We start from the raw sequence: 18,707 nt of genomic DNA on the forward strand, positions 1-18,707 counted from the left end.
ATTTTTTTTTTCCTACTTTCTGCGCTGAAAATTTTTTTTTTTTGTTTTTGACCACCCCCCTCCCAAGATCTAATGGTCCGTCCCTAAATTGTAGTGGCGTCTATCGAACGCGCCTGGTCAAGGGTCACCGCCAAAGTACGCTGCGAGCCAACCAATAGGTTTTCTTGGTAGTTTACAATACTACGACACCATGTTGCTGATGTAGCACTATATGGTGTTCCGTTGATGTGGCATTGTTCTGAGGGGATTTTGCACATCTTACTACTCCTAAGTGGTCAAACCATGTCTTGACAGAACGGATGTAAGCTTATGTTGTTGAGTATCGGAAATTAGGCGACAAATGTGCTCTGTAAAAGTTTTGCAATACCGACCACTAAAATTGGCTAACTTGGTAACAAGAGTATCCGATAAAGAACTGACATGTTCCGTACATAAGTGCGTGTATAAGAATGTCAGCGGCGGGACCAGGGTAACTGATTGTCCGGTAAAAGAAGACAATCTTCGGTAACACAAATACGGGTATTTGAATGTCGGATGGCGGCGATTCGACGACAGGTGTGCTAATTAAAGGGTGTGGGAGTGGAACTGTTCTACGGGGATTTTAATGTCTTCCCCGAGGCAGTTGACGGCCGTGCTGTTAGAACCTTAAGAAAGTGTCGTACTGCTCCTGAGTGGTCAAACCAAGTAGTCTTGACAGAACGGATGTATGCTGTCGAGTATCGGGAATTAGGCGACGAATGTGTTCGATAAAGGTTTGGCAAGACCCAACACTAAAATTGCCGAGGACTTGGAAGTCGGGCAACGGAAATTGGCAATAGGTGTATCCGATAAAAAGCTGACAGTTTTCCGAGCAGGGTGACAGAAATATGTGATAAAAGACTGACAATCTTCGGTACCACAAGTACGGGTATATGAATGTCGGATGGCGGTGATTGGACGACAGGTGTGCTTATTGAATCGCTGTCAACCGGAAGCAGACCACAGGTGTGCCCGGAAAAGGGTCGACATTTTCCGTACCAAAGAATATGGATTAGAATGGCTTTCAACGGGCAGTTAGCGAAAGTTTTACTCAAAAAAGGATTGACCGTCTCCCGTTCCTAAGGTCCGTGAAATTGAATGACTCTGAGCGGGCAGCTTGCGATAAGTGCCTGATAAACAGCTGACTATCTTCCGTACCTAATTTGCGGGAATTCCAATGGTCATAAACGGGCAGAAGCCGACAAGTATGCGGCTGCAGTACTACCAATCTCCAGTCAGAAAAGCAAATAAAGACAAAAATGTATAAATTTTATTCTGCGTCTACATAGATAGTTACAATATTTATAGAGCGCCTAGTATCAATCAGGGATGCTCACCGGCGCTTAACAGAATTAATCACAATAAGCTCTCTTAAATAGGTAGGGCTTGAGTCTATAGACTTAAAGCTTTCCACAGTTGGAGCACAGGAAACTTCGTCTGGAAGTCGGTTCCATAGAAGAGGAGCAGTGTACATGAATGACCGATCTCCATATGATTTAAGCTTCGTTCTCGGGACTTTCAGCTTCAGTTTGCCGTAGATGGAAATATCTATACCTGCCAAACATCACGATTGGATCTGCATTCAATGGGCTGCCGGAGACAGGTATGCCGTGAAAGAGGTTGAAAATTTCCCATATGAAAAGCACGTAGATAGGAATCGCTGTCAACGGGCAGCAGACCAAAGTTGTGCCCGCAAAAGAATCGACATTTTCCGTACCAAAGAATATGGATTGGAATGGCTTTCAGCGGCAGTTAGCGAAAGTTTTACCCGAAAAAGGATGGACAATCTGCCATGATACCTAGGGTCCGTGAAATTGAATGACTCTGAGCGAGCAGCTTGCGATATATGCCCGGTAAACAGCTGAAACCGGCAAAAGCCGACAAGTATGCCGCTGCAGTACTACCAACCTCAGCTCAGAAAGACTAAAATGTACAAATTTTATATTCTACGTCTACATTTGCCGCAGATGGTAATATCTATACCTGCCAAACATCAATTTAGATTGATTTTCTTTTTTAAACGAAATTTACCTTTCAACGAGTCAGCAAAAATTAAATGGCGGAAATGCCTATTGATGTGTGGGAGTGGCACGGTTCTACGGAGATTTTAATGTCTTCCCCGAGGCAGTTGATGGCCGTGCTGATAGAAGCTTAAAAAAGTCTCGTACTGGTCCTGAGTGGTCAAACCAAGTCTTGACAGAACGGATGCATATTGTCGAGTATCGGGAATTAGGCGACGAATGTGTGATAAGTTTTTGGCAATACCGACCACTAAAATTTGTGGAGGACAAGAAAGTTGGGAGGCGGCCGCGGTGTCGTAGTAAACTGCAAAAAGAGCCTATTGGTTTGCTCGCAGCGGTACTGTGGCGGTGACCCTAGACCCGAGCGCGTTCAATAGACGCCACAGTACCGCTGCGATATCACAGCTGAGAATTACCATAAAATTGCGCACGTAAGATTGATAAAATTCTCACATGCAGTGCTGGTGCGGGTGTTCAAAAAAATTGTTACAAGTATGTCCTGATCGTGTCCATTGGCTTTACTTGGTGTCACTTATCATGTTAACCTTAGTAACTAAATGGGGTCAAGGACCTCCAAAGTGATATTGAAAATGGGTCAGTAGAAATCACGTGGGGCCAATTTCTTATTTCTAATTTTTATTTGCATGTTGCATAACTAGAAGTTTCGTCATTGAGGTCGCTATTCGTATTCAGGAAACCAACACCAAATTTAGTGTTTCACCCAATTCGTAATTCCCATTTGCATTGTGGGATTACAAACAAGGTTGGCCGCAAAAATGCCGCGCTGAACGTGTCATTCTTAATTCAGAAATATGATGCTAACAGAGCAAATTCAAGATTGAAATTTGGTCCAATTTTAATGTAAATGGTCAAGTGAACCGATGAAATCATGAAATTTGTCCATATTTCAACTTTAATTCTTTGATTTCATGGTGAAAAAATGGTTGGTCGAATAATGTCACGGATTCATAGCCCTCAACCGTAACGCTGTACATTCACAGCTGTTGTATTGTATTGACTCACCGAAACACGGCTTGTCCTGGCAATATATATATATATATATATATATATATATATATATATATATATATATATATATATATATATATATATATATATATATATATATATATATATATCGAAACTTAAGTAATAGATTTCATTACTTTGTACTTGAAGTAATCTGTTTATATTATATATATATATATATATATATTTATATATATGATTGTAATATATATATATATATGTGTGTGTGTGTGTGTGTGTGTATTATGTATATATGAATGTATCTATGTATGTATGATTTTTTGTTTGATAGGATGCGATAAATCGATAAACAGACAGACACATGTAGATGGAGAAGATTATAAAAGAGGAAATGATATGTCTTGACTATAATTAGTTTTCGTGCGCTAAATGCTAAGCGTTAATGAAAAATGACTTGCTTGGTTCAATTACAATGAAATATTACTGAATGTAGTCTTCTAAGACGCCGAGATGCCCGTCCAGAGTTATTGCAATGTTCATATTGATGAATGTTATTGTCATAAAATGATTATATTCTTGTTTAATATAATGAGTGTCAAGTTTAATTAGGATAATGGCACTCGTTCTCGAATTTCTAGTAAAAACATTATTTCCTGCGAATGAAATTCATAGAATTGCTCTGTGATGAATTGTCCTTAAAGTTTCTGGATGAATTGGTTTTCATTAGCACTTAAGTGATTCATTATCATGTCCAATACAACATTTTCCGTAATACGTGACAGACACTGCAAAGGAATTCTGAATATATGCAAATCCGTATTCTCCGACGAGCATGCGTACTTCAGTCCCAGAACAAGAACAAAGCGTACCGTTTTACGGGAGGGTGTCGATAGGTCATTCTACCCGGATATATAACAGTTGTTGTGCTCTTGGGATACCGAGGGGATTTGTTAATTATTGATGCAGTACAGGAAGTACTCCTGGGAATGATAGACCATACTACTGGAAAATTAATGTTAATGTTTCTCTTGAGCAACACGTCATGTCCCTGACAGTACTATTCACTTGACGGTACATTCTATCTTTCAAATCCATCTGATCAATGATAAGATGGAGTTGTACAGTCAGAGACACGACGTGTTCTTCAAGAGAAACATCGACATTAATATTCCCGCAGTGTGGTCTATCATTATTCAGATGGATTCGAAGAAAGAATGTACTATAAAGTAAATGGAATTCTAACACAATGTTCTCTTGGAGATAGTACTGTGCTTTCGACAGGACTGGTGTTTTCTTCCAAAGTTTGTATCATGAAGAGGAAGATCTGGTTGATATTTTACGGTGCTCGGTATATTTTCCAAATTAGTTTAGCAATACAGCCAAATTACATAAAATGATTGTTGCTAAAATAAAAAATGTAAGATCTTCTCCCAATTATGAGTTTCCTCAGCTCGCTCAACTCCCATAATTGTCTGGTTATTTCATGATTTAAGTCCCTAGCCATTAATTCGCTTCGTTCCTTTATACTTTGCCTTGAAACCATGAGATTCTGACACGTCATGGGGCTACTTTTCACGATGAACATACTCTAATGGCATTAAATTTGTATTATTTTGTGATACTAAGATTACATTTGTGTATGACCTTAATCGATTTAAGCTTTGATATGTTTATAGTTCCGTTATACTGACCTATCTGCATTGTGGACTATCGATGCTGTGGTTCCGTGAATAATTAAAGGGGGTGGGTTTGCGGGGTTTTTTTTGCTTTTTGGAGATTTTTGCATTACTACTTCAAGCAATGTTTATAAAAGGGCCGTTGAATTCCATGAGTGGTCTATAGATGTGATGGTCACAACTTTTTTTGCATTAATATCTCCCGTGTAAATTTCACGAAATAATGTATCATGAAGCTAGGGATGGGTACAATGTTTCCATGCAGGGTTAAAGAATGGGTATGGCTGCCATTCTTGTATATATGCTTCCTGATGTCTATTTCAACTACCTTGTGTCAACAAGTGATGTTCGAATGCATTTTTTCATCGTTGTTGTCTTCATCTGCCTCAGTATCTGAAACTTGTAAATAAGAAAAATTCTAATGAAGACTGGATTTCTTGTCCCGATCGATCACTGATTATCTTTCATTAAAGTTCGCTAAGTCTTATTACATCAATGGGCATTCTGCTGACACAAGCGTATTAAACGTATTTACTTGTTCCTGAACTGTAAAATCTTGCGCCAAACAATCTTCAAAAATTAATGTCATACCCTATGCGGAAATGTTACTTGAAGATCATGTCCAAACGGGTGATAATTCTCAATTTTCAAACCAAGTAGCATCTGATAAGTTTTAAAACATTGTTGATGTTCATCTGTCATTTCCCTGCACTCGTATACCTTTGTACGAGATCAGATGAAATTTGTCGATTTCCGTTAACTTACACATGCACACGCAACAACGACTGACTGCAGGAAATGTAGAGAACTCAAGAGGGGGACAGTTTCAATTGATTAAAAGTGTTAGTGTGACAGAAAATATTTTCAACTTGACTTTAGGGAATTAGATTCAGATGAAAATAGTGTACATTCTTAGACTATTGTCTAAGTATGTATCAATAATCTTCTATCATTCATCAAGCGCTGTGTTACATACGATACAGATATATGATTCATCTAGTATGGTTTCAAATCAATCTCGCATTTATATAGTCACAGCTATCGTGTGTTAGTTTTTCTATCGACAGAAGGGGTCTGGTGTTTTTGATGATCTTCATTTGTTCATTGGTTCCGTGTTTAATTAACGGCTGGTCATGATAAATTGAACAAAATAGCTCAATTCATATGCTGCAAGTGTACGGCAAATGAATATATTTATCCATAAAATTACATATTTTCGTGTTTATCAGAAGCGTTAGAACATTTTACTCATTATTACAGTTTGATAACTGAACGCGTCATTTCTAAAAAAACAGTTTACAATGAGTGAAGAGGACACGTCATGGTGTGAGGTTATATTTGGATAGCGTGAAAACATTTTACTCTTTATGAGAGTTTGATAACGGAACGTTTTATTTCTAAAATAACACTTTTTATGATGGAGGAGTACATGCCATGTTGTGAGGTTACGCTTGCATAGCTGCCAAAGATAGTATTCGCAGATAACCATGCAGGGACATATCGCCACTGTCTAAGTAAATTATGCATGAATTTAAAAATCTTTCAAGGGAGGGTACGTTCACTTCACACTCTTTCATTCGATATGTAATTTCCATTTATGACAAAGTTTAGAGGTTACTTGAACTTTCAAGGGATTTCTGTACGCAAGCACAATATGCGGCTTACTCGTGACAGCACGATACCAATATCCAGCTCGTCATATTTGATTGATTACACTCACCCGGGCTGTAAATCTGACTGTATTCAAGATGTTGTTCATAAGATCCGAGTAAAATCTGGATATCTCCCAGTTAGCGCAAGCCTGGGTCTTAACAAAAAAATCAACAGGGAGGGACATTTAGTCCTGTATTTTTTCATTGAACATCTTCGTTATTTCGTATGGCTAGAAAACTGTTCTGTTGTCAACGAGGCTTATTTCAAGATGACGTAGATTATAACAAATGTAACAAACGAGGAACTGAAAAATGACAATGAAGGAACGGTGACGTCAGAGTCTTTGTTTGACCACGATAACTTTTAAATACACAACCTATCAATTAATTTTTTTACATAGAGCTACTTTAACATTCTTCCCTGGTTGCAATAATATTCTGGTAAACTGAGTCAAGCGCATCTAACCTCAGGATATTTAAAAGTGATCACATACTCAGTAATTGACTGTAGAATTTTATCACTCCCGAATGACTGTCTGGTTGAGATCACAACTTATCAACGTAATGTTGTGATAGTATAGTATATATCAGATGTGATGCTCATATGATTCTGAAAATATATTATAGGTCACATCATGCCATTATCAAATATCAAATTTGTCATGCACATATTTCATTCATTTAATTTCTGATTAATCGTATAATGAACCAGAAAACAGGCACTACTGTTTAAATCGTAAGCATACATTTAACACCAGTGTTACATTTCTTCATTTCAAAACTCATCAGAAAATCTACTCGGATCTCTACTGAAACATACTCTTTCGTCAGATGCCTTTCTTTCGTCAGTCAATTATACCATCGATACAAAACTTGACTCTCAAGACAGTGATTACCATTGAACATGTCAACATTTAGTCTATATTGCATTATATGGACGCTCATTGTGCCTGTTTGTGATCTACTAATACCCGTGAATTACTAAACAAAGTTATTTAGAGAACATTATGATGATTAGAGTCTTTTAGTAAAAGTGTGAGGAGTCGCGACTTCAAAATATGTTGCTCGTGTAACTGTGTACACCATTTCCCCCGACGTATAGTCACTGTATAGTGATGTTACCATGTCATATTTACTGAAGCTAGCTTCCTGGCGTGCATTTTAAAGGTTGCTCACTGTCAAAAAAGTCACAAAGCTGACCATGGTTCTTCCATCCCGCTATGTTATGCAGCTACAAAGAGCTGAATTGTAAATGCAATCTACATTCACGATATTTGAATTTTTATTGTAACGCCCTCCCTTGTAGAGATTTTATCTGGAAGCGTCCCTCACGTGACCGAGGCGTGTGAGGGTTGGTTCAAGATCGTACGAAAAGGAGATAGGAGGTTGCGTTATGCTAGCGTCACATTTTTTAATTAATTATTTGTAAAAGTTGAATGAGAATATTCAAATACGGAAATGACAGTGACCGAGGGAGCGGTAGGGCTACGGATTGCAGAACTAATATTATATAAATATTCTGTGTTCAGCCACAATGCAATGTTTGAGGAACTTCGTCGAAAAATAATGTGGTGTTTTCAACTGGGTAGGCTGAAAATCATAGTCATTTTTATCCAGTGCAGCAAATTATTCAAGTATATATCTGAGAGATGACATATTTCTCTACAGAGAAATAACTCACATTTAGGGACTGGTCAGTTCTTCGGCCTGGGGGGGGGGGGCGGTGGATTATTTTTTGCCGACGTCAGAAAGTGGCTGATCCCCCTATTCCAAATTCGAAAACCAGGGTGACCCCCCCCCCCCGCCGCGCGCGACCAAGGTAAAAAAAAGTGTACATAAATCATATTTTAAGACTGGTGGGAAATTTCCACGTGATGACCATTGTATGATGATGACAATTATGTATTTATGTAAGTTTAGAACGTATCTAACTTTGTTGTGAATGTACACTGATGACTTAGACCTGAAACGCTGAACGTATGGTTGCTATCCTCCATAAAGATTTAAAGTTGTGCTACAATCAACATCTTGGTGTGTCAGCTTCAGTTACCACAAGCAGTACGATCTGGACTGGTACCTCAACTCGTAATTCCCCTAACTACGAGTGCAACAAAACGTCGCCAGAATCTCTCTACGAGCAAATCATTGACGGTAGACCACTGACAACGAAGATAATTCTGATAGAAATGATAATGGGATATAATCATATGTTACCTGTCACCTACTTGGCTTTCCCAAACTGTATTTCACTCTTGGAAGAATTTCACTTGATCGCTTTTTTTGCCTGGCGATCATTTCATTTGTGTGCCTGTCTGTTGGCGCTACTTCACCGGTGAAAGTAATCAGATCTCAGTGAAATTTTATATTTTGGTTCTTGATTTCTAACTCGATTGGAACAAATTTAGGATTTTTAATTGGAGTAATAATAGGAAGGTGTCATGAAATCGAAATTTTTACAGCTTGAATTTTTCAAAACGGAGAATGGTGCAAAAAATGAAAATATTGTTGTCATCGATGAAAGCAACAAATGCACATCGATAAATATGTATCCCTTCAATCGGATTTATTTCTATGAAAACTGCATAAACATTGAAATTGGTGATATTTGAGTCAGGACATTTTTGAAATGTCCTTCACTTTTTCGTTAACGTATAAAATGCCAAATGTATAGTCAGGGCATGTTTTAAATGACCGGGATTGACTATACTGTAAATCGATTGAAACGGTTCATTTTGGTTTAGGTAAAACAACAAGTTGAGGTTATTAAATATTAGGATTTTAGTGATGAAGAAAATATAGACAAGGTCACATATTTTTATCAATATTGGTCTTATGTTTTGAACGATATTTTACAGTCATGCATTATTTATTTTTACTCGTATAACATTTGCACATATCGTAAATTTTGAATAAATGTTTAAGAAGGTAAGCAAAATATGGTGTAACATATTTAATAAATTAGATCATTTTGTAAAAAATTGTAAAGTCCCAAACTAGTTCGAATCATGTTTAATCTATAAATGTAATCTTAATATTAAAACATCATTTGTCAGAATAGCTAATCACAGTGTTCGGGCGATCCATCACAATACAGCCTCACACGACAAGACAATGCCTTCTCTTTGTTCGTGACTGGTTGGTCATGGGTTTGTGACTGGTTGGTCACGAACCAAATTAAGGCATGGTGTCGTGTGTTTGCAAGTTATTTAATTCTTCATTACATTGAATACGGGAGCATTTTTTCAAAGTCAGTAAAAACACGATAGCAGAAAGTTAATCATCGATAATTGGAAATTGTTAGGCTACAAGTAATTGCAAATATGTCACAAGTTGGTCTAGGGTAGGCCTAGCCGAAATATCTCAATAGACCAAAGCAAAACGAAAAGTTTGAAACTTTAAGCTGGGTTAATCGGAAATAGTAAGACACACATGGAAACCAACATATTTGAACGGGTCCGAGACCTTTATTAAGCAACATAAAACGAACAGATGAAATACAAAAAATATCATGAGTGAAAGATATTATTGTTCACTCCACTCTGCGAGATACTTGTTGATTGCAGATGTTTCACAACAATCTCAACACGGCAATCTTTCAAACTATTTTGCATTGTACGAAGAGAGTACATTGATATCACCGAGGACCGTAGACTGAAGCATTTACCGACGACTGTTGATAGTTGACCTGGGAACAGCGTAACTTTAGTTTAGACCTGTCCGATCATCATCGATTGTCAGGTAGTAATGTTATTACTGTGTTTAAATCTGGAGCCATCGCTCTGGAAGGTACTTCGCCCGAGGCACTCAGGAATGTTTGCAAGGAGCACCCTCGACAGAAGATGAATGATCTGGTCAACTACCGCTTATATGGTCTTCAGACTACTTCTTTCGTAGTTTGCAGAGGAACAGTGAACATATGACATATTCATTGGTCAAAAATTCAACCAATCACATACTACTAGTATGTAATGAACTTCAGTAATAATACAAATGCTGTTTAAAATAACATGCGAAAAAGTCGCATAAATTTATGTGGCGCACCAAATGATCAGATCAGGATGATCAAACTAGACTATGGCATTGTTAACTGCACAATGCTAACAGATAACTAATTTGCATATTAATGAAGGCTTTTATGTATATACAGATATAGAATCTTATAAAAAAATTAATACATGGTCTTGTACATATTAAACTGCGGCTTAGTATTTCTTGGCTGAATTCTATGAAATGCTTTTTTTGTGAACGTAATAACATTTTACAACTATTGTCTCTTGTTTTAATTGCAAAAGTCAATTGCCCAAGGACAGCTAAGTGATATGTACCAGTTTGTAAATAACGAACCAATTTTCTTGCTAAGTTACAAAATTAGAGAAGAGAGTAGAATTTTTTTAAAAGTAGAAGTCTGACTTTTTCCTGATCCTGCTCAAACACGGAAGTGTCCACAGTTTATATCAGGGTTTCGGACCTCGGCACTTCTTAGGATTTCTTATGCTTACATTTAGAAAGTCTTGCACGATCCTCAGGATCCGCTTACTTCTTTCAAAACTTCTTATACACTTGGTTCACCTCGAGTCAATATCATTTTTATCATTCATATGACTGTCTTTTAGTTTGTTTTTTGCTCTGTTCACAATTATGTGATTGTTTGTTTTTGTGTCTTATTATGTGTTCGCGCGACTAAATGTTCAATGCATAGGTATGACCAATGGCTTTGGATGTCCGAAGGGTGTGCTATCTTCATTTGCATAGACTTTATGCACCGATGTTGCAATGTAAATTCATTACTAATTTTACTCGCTTGTTCCTGGGATGTAGTCAAGTATAGCGAATTTGTTCGAATGTTTTGCCGATGACTGATATCTCAAATAATTCCGTGGAGTACATTGACAGATTCCAAGGAGATTTCTACCCATGTAGACAAATACAAAGTCCAGACTGATTGTCTCCGATTTCGTCAAAAATTCATGTTTTCCTTCAAAACACAAGCATACTATCAGTTTACTACAGGGATTCAGAGTTTTATTGCTGTTATCATCAGAACAGAGTACAGACGGGAATTTGCTGAAGCAAACTGTACAACCTCAACACATCATTATTAAGCATTTGTTATCAAATCACTCTTTTATGCGCAAAAACCAGAGATGATTTATGCTCTGTAAGGTCATCCTATACTTCATGTTCAGCTGATTAGTATGCAACGTTAGCAGTATTTTGGTGTAATGTCGAAGGGTTTATGTGACGTTATAAAAATAATATTTAATCTTTAACAACATCAAAGTTGGTTTATATCAGATAAGATTCAGCAGTTGGTCAATTTTTTCACGTTTCTTTCATGTATTATTCAGAAATGTATGTACAGCTAACTAGAGTGATCACAGAAAACATACAAAATGTAATATAATCAAGGTTGACTATGAACGACCGGATGAGCAAAGGGCAGCAATATGGGCGCGAGGTTCCGAGGAAATACTGAAAATTTATAAATTAGTGCGACGAGTTTCAGTATTATCTTTAAAAAGTACGTCTGTTCTTTACACGATTGGAACTAGTTTTGGATAATTGGATGCTGAAGTAATGTCGATTTAATCTACAAATGTGATCCCCTCTGCTTTTCTTTTTACATTACACACTTGTTTTTTATAAGTAATTTGTATTATTGCAACATTAAACTATCTGGCACCTAACACTTTTGAGAAATTTAAAGATTATAAAAATCCAATTATCCGAAATTAGTTCCAATCGTGTTTCTTTTAGAGTCAAATAATCTACATCCATTTTAGACATAAAAGAACTAAACCTCTAACAACTGGACACCAAATATGTATTTTGAAACACTTATACATTATACCAAGGCTTGAAAATGTTACTCTCTTTTCATGACGAGACACTAGTTTTGTTTACAAAATACAGACATTAAAATACCGATATTTCTGCGGGTTTGAATCTATCTCGCTAACGATTTTTGTCATTTTCAAAGACTACGATTGTTCACAAGAATTACAATTACATAACATGTGTCATCATTGGATCATTCACAGATTGCCCTGACAGTGGCCTGTTATATGCAATGAATCGCTTTCTAACACGTGTTATCATTGGCTCATCAACAGACTCTCACTGACAGTGGCCTGTTATATGCAAATGATAGCTTTCTAACACGTGTTACCATTGGCTCATCCACAGACTCTCCCTGACAGTGGCCTGTCATATGCAATTGAATCGCTTTCCTATGGATGAACAACACTGTAAACTGAAGATGGAAAGTTGTGAGTATCTCATGATCTTACACATCGATTAATTTCATCGTCCCGGAAAATTGCATTTTTTCATCATTAGCAATTGACGTTTTCCTCTTAAATGAGAAGATATATACGTCAAGTTTAATACAAAGTAATTGCAAACGATGCTCTTGAGATCCATAATATTTTGATTTGATAATCAAAGGAAAAGCAATAAATGCCATTAAATTTCCAGATTTTTACAATTTTAACTTTAACACAGTTTAATTAAAACCAATTGATCTGTTTTGTCAAAAGCACCAGCTTCGCCAGCAAAGTGTGCATCTACATATGATCCATTCCAGGCAGTCAACGGTGAACATGGCTATCTATCAAGTCATCGTTAACACGCCTCAATATGTTTCCAACAAGTTGTGGATTTCTGAAAAATGGTAGATAGATATTTGAACACGAAAGCTTGGGTTCAATGCCATTACCTAATAGAGAATTTAAAAATATGTATCAAATTTTCGTTTAAAAATGCAGTCTACAGTCAATGAATTCGAATACAAGATAAGTTTTATGAATGTCAATTAGAATATCAAAGTGACATGACAGTTGTTGAATTCTAGGACCGGGTTATGCCCTGGCTGAAAAGAGATCCCATGAGGGCCACAGTAGAATTCCACAATGCACAACGAGCGTGTCGTTTTTGTTAATGCATGACTTCGATAGCATTGACTGATGAAGATTAAATCCTGGAATACGTGGTTAATCAATGCAGAAACGATTACCATACAGAAATCATTACTCTAAAATTAACGACGTCTAACGACGTCTCATGCTTTGGAACTGCTGATGTTATCTGTAATCGTTTTAGAAAAATCTATTTGAATCAAACTTAGACAGTTAGATAATTGACGACTTTAGCACAATGTCTTCCATTATTACGGCACACAGTCCATGTTGCCGACGATGAGATGCTAATTATATGCGTTTAAGGTCTCCTCGACTAACTTCAGCTGGTTGCTCACTTTCTATTATTTTTATAGTATTTCATACAAAGGCACAGAATTATTCTACGTGCAACTTAAAACTGACAGTGATTTTGTAGCTCATTCTTTACTATTTGTCATAGTATTTGGTAGCTAGTATCAGACAGTTCGTTTCGTGTCGGCTACATAGACGATCTGCCCATATTACATCTTACCATAACACTTCATTGCATCTTTTCGCTCTAAAGTAGCTAATATAAGCGCCATAAGATGGATGTATGTATGTATGTATGTATGTATGTATGTATGTATGTATGTATGTATGTATGTATGTATGTATGTATGTATGTATGTATGTATGTATGTGTGTGTGTGTGTGTGTGTGTGTGTGTGTGCGTGCGTGCGTGCGTGCGTGCGTGCGTGCATGCATGCATGCATGCATGTATGTATGTATGAATGTATGTATCAAAAGGTCAACCGTGGCGGGGTTGACCTTTTGATGACCCGCATACCGACGTACGCTACCCCGCCAACATATAGCTGCGTTTCCACAGCTAGTATGTATGTAGGTGGGTGGGTAGGTAGGTAGGTAGGTGGGTGGATGGGTGGGTAGGTAGGTAAGTAGACAAAGAATCCGGAAGCGAACTTGATGACCAAAAATTGAATTTTTTAACTATAAAGAGATATACTGCAGGTGCTACTGCTACTATTTAAAAGGATGGCTCTCCATTTGTAATGGGTATCTTGCTTGAATTCAATCGAGGCAATGTAGGGAGTAAATTTCACGCTTATAGCAACATACCTTTCTTAGACTTGACTTTTGTACATCTTAGTTTTTGACAATGTTCTGTGTCGGGTAGTCTGGTTACTATTCATGTGATGAAAGGTTTCAGCATGTCTGTACATAACGATAAGGGTTTTAGTTGCGATTAAATCATGGATGAGCACATGGATGAGCTATTAAAATTTAAAATATTGAGAATTTGAGTTGAGAGAAAAGTTATTCAGAATGGGCTGTGACACCAGAAAATGTCATTAGCAAGGTGCGGGACGATGAGCGTGTGACGTAAGTTGAGTTGACAAGATGGAGTAGTTACAGCACATTATACCCCCTATCAATCAGATTTGTAAGCTGAATTTGATTAAGCCGAGTAATTAATTGCTATATCTGCCTAGATTCATTTGACATATCTCTATATTACTAATTCTGCACGCTGTGTAGCCATGGCGATATGTACCACGCCCTGCATTTAATATTTTATGTACGTGAAAGACAACTGTTTCATTTTTACAAGCTCTTACTGTTTTGTAAAGTAGGTCACCGATCAGTTTTACGAATAGTCGACTGTCCTAGTTGATGACGTCATCAAGAGCACAGTAATGTCGGTACGCCGTCAACGTTCAGATCTCTTGTTATAACTCTCAATACAGTCACGGAAATGAAAAAATTAAAAGCATGAATATAAGTTAGCACGTCGAGACTAATATAGGAATCATATGATACAACTTTTTGAACAAGAAACACCAGTGTTAAGACTGGTGACGGGGGTACTCAGTTCCCTGTTACGTGTAGGTTCATCGCGTACAGTTCAAACTACAAAGTACAAACTTAACATGTTTCAGTTGAATAAGCGGGGCTTCAATTGAAAGTGTAAATTGTTTGCCCCAAAACTTTTTTCATGTCCATACACTATATTTCCAACAAATTATAGGCACTTATTTGGAGTCCAGAATTGTGCGAGGGATTAAAACTCTGTACATTACAGTCCCTCCATCAAAAGTCCCTACATGAGGCGAAAACGGGGGGGGGGGGTTTATAAAAAACTGCGGTATACAAGTTGTATATCCTGTTGCCCCGGTATTGGGTAATATGTTCATCATGTATAAGAAGCACATTGTTTGTTTTCTGTTCTCTTCATATCAATGTATGTTGTTGACGAGTTTTTTTTCTATAAAATCGAGTTACAATGATTTCTCTGATCTTCAGTTGTCGACGTTGGTTTCTGATCTGATATCATGATACACTGTAACTGAAGTGGTGCGTCAAACCGTGCATGTGCCAGGCTATTTTTCTTCGTGCCCATGGAGTCGGATATGTAAGGAAAATATCGACGTGTATATTACTCAGCGGATCGATTGTTCCTTCGGGATTTCTGGTATTTGCACATTGTAATTGGAAATTATCCTTGGAGACTTTGATGTATCGAATAAGGGATGATAAAATATCGCGTGATTATGCGGAAGATTATTGAAGTGGTTATCATTTTCTCCACCAAGGGGTTCATTATATTTGTATATCCCAAAAGGTCCATTTACTTTGGGTTTATGCATAAATTCTCAAAGGACTTATCGGCTTATTGACATCATCAATTTGGTACCATATGCCTGTGAATTAAAGCCCCACTCAATTATCAGATTTATCTAATATAAATATTATTTACTTGATAAAATATTCAATGGAAAACAAAAGAATGGCAAACTGCTAATGGGCTGTTGACACATTCCCTAATGCGAGAACCAGGATTGAGAAGGGCGCCTTTAAATGCCGTTCAATAGAAAACAATGTGTTCTTACATTGTAATGTTCCTATTTATTTTGAAAGATTGTTTTAAATATTCAAATGTTTTCCTCGCAACTGACAGACTGAAAATGTAGAATTGACATCCTCGTAAATCTGCAAGTAAGTTTGACTCGATGAGAAATATGACTTTAATTTACAAGTTTGGGATAATTAGAGCACTTTATGTTTGATTGGACTTTTTAAAATTTATAATAACAAGATCTAAGTACTTGTAATATAATGTAAACTTAGGCATTACGCTCGTTGATGAGTAAACCGCGTCACTAGTATACAAACTCTTGGTTCTGGCGCACACCCCTCGTTAAGCCTCCATTTCACATTTTTGTACCCACACCTCCCGCAAAGGGATATCTTATTCGTAACTCCTCGCAGCAGACAAAGCACGGCTTCGTACACGAACCCTTCTTGACCTTAAAGTTTTGGATGCCGCAGTGCTCCCCCGTGCACTTGCGACCGTAGAGCTCCGTCGAGCTCAGCTTAAGCCACTGGCATGTGTTCCTTAGAATTTTCATGCTTACTTTATATCATTATACACATCATCATTCATGTCTAAAAGGATATTCCGTGCTTACTTTATATCATTATACACATCATCATTCATGTCTAAAAGGATATTCCGTGCTGGGTCTCACCCGGCAATAGGTGAGTCCTCCTCGTTGAAATGAACTTATGAACCCCAATTTTTTGGTGAGTTGCGTGGTTGGGTGTTGTGAACCTCGTGAGTGAAATGGAGGCTGAGAGAGAGAGAGAGAGAGAGAGAGAGAGAGAGAGAGAGAGAGAGAGAGAGAGAGAGAGAGAGAGAGAGAGAGAGAAACAACAGTTTGTATACTACTTGCGTCACTATATAGCGGCTGTGTCTTTAAACGATAGAAAATCTTATGGTACACAATTTCCTAAGTTTTACTATCGACAAAGTACAGTTTCCGTTATACATGTAGAGCAACATTGAACAGTGCTGCATAGGTAGGACGATGCCCAATACACTTGAAAATATGTCAGTAAGTTATCATCACAAGCGATATAAGGGACTGGACACAAATTACAGAGGGGGGGTGGGTCGGCATTTTTCGCGCAAGCATATTTGAAGGGTCATAAAATTTTGTGCAAGCCTATGGGGAGGGTCATCTTTTTTATGCATAAAAGCTAAAATTTCATGTGCATGTATTGAAGAATATGGAATACTGAAAAAAGAAAAAATACCTCCTGGCACTTTCATTTTCTGCCATTTCAATTTTCGGCGCGCCCTTCGGGCGCAAGTTTAAGGGTATAATAAACAATGTATTGATGATCCAAGCAGCCACATTGATAAAAGTTGTCATGATTTCTACTTATCCAACTCCTCTATTGTGCATAACTGTCCCCTTTAATGACTCTTTTAATAACAATTTGGGAGATCACTTATTTGATATCATTCTCCCATTGACAATACATTTGGTATAGGTTGGTGTCAAATGTTCATGTCGCTGTATGTACATTTTTATTTTTTGAGGACATTGACAGAATACAAACTATTCAGAATAGTGCATAGTGTCATCAATAACAACTGGAAGCTTCAGGTCTAACAACTTTTGAATAACAATTTAGGATCAGATAACCTATGAGTTATTTGTAGTTTCCTCATAACCTACAATGTATAGTGAATCAACATTACGGTGAAATTCAAAATCAAATTTCTTGCACAACCATGGACTTGAAAATACCCTAGTCTAATCATGAACATTAATACTAATAATTAGGTGTACATAAATGCACAGATTTACCTAGTTTTGTATTGGAAAAAATATTCATAGTTTCATCATAGACTGCCATGCATAGTGAATCGACATTTCAGTGAAATTCCAAAATCAAATTTCTTGCACAACCATTGACTTGAAACCACTTGTATTAGAAAAAAATTATTCATAGGGTTTCATCAAAGACTGCCATGTATTATGAATCAACATTTCAGTGAAATTCCAAAATCAAATTTCTTGCACATACATGGACTTGTAACCACTCTTGTCTAATCAAGAACATGAATATCAATAATCAAGCATACCTAAATACACGAGATTTGACAAGTTTTGTATTTTAAAAAAATATTCATAGTTTCGTCATAGACTACAATGTATAATGAATCAAGATTTTATGCGAAATTCCAAAAACAAATTTCTTGTACACAGATGTACGTGTTAACACCCTCTTCTAATCAAGTACAATTATATCAATTATTCAGGGTCCATACATGCACAAATAGTGCATATTTTTAATTGTGAAATTTTTTTTTACAGTTTTGTCATAGACTCCCATGTATAGTGGATCAACATTTTGAGCGAAATTCCGAAATCAAATATCTTGTTCACATGTGCACTTGTAAACAACCCATGCTAATAAAGTATATTTATATCAGTTATTAAACATCAATGGATGAACAGATATTGCTAGTTTTATATTGGAAAATACACGTTCATAGTTTTCTCATAGTCGACTACCATGTATAGTGAATCAACATTATCGATGAAATCCAAAAATTACATTTTTTGTACACACATGCACTTTTTACGTGCCACTTCA

At 37.0% G+C, this 18,707-nt stretch overlaps 1 protein-coding gene across 2 annotated transcripts in view; it reads left to right on the forward strand.

Annotated features, from left to right (window-relative positions):
• The window catches only part of LOC139122098 (protein dcd1A-like), a 53,646-nt gene that overhangs the window by 17,616 nt on the left and 17,323 nt on the right, over positions 1-18,707 (forward strand). For both annotated transcript variants that reach the window (XM_070687486.1, XM_070687485.1), the window contains exon 4: positions 12,544-12,626. In XM_070687486.1, coding sequence (XP_070543587.1) covers positions 12,544-12,626 — 83 coding nt within the window. The remainder of the gene's footprint in view (positions 1-12,543; positions 12,627-18,707) is intronic.

Source organism: Ptychodera flava, chromosome 21, assembly GCF_041260155.1.
Source record: "Ptychodera flava strain L36383 chromosome 21, AS_Pfla_20210202, whole genome shotgun sequence".
Taxonomy (NCBI): Eukaryota; Metazoa; Hemichordata; class Enteropneusta; family Ptychoderidae; genus Ptychodera; species Ptychodera flava.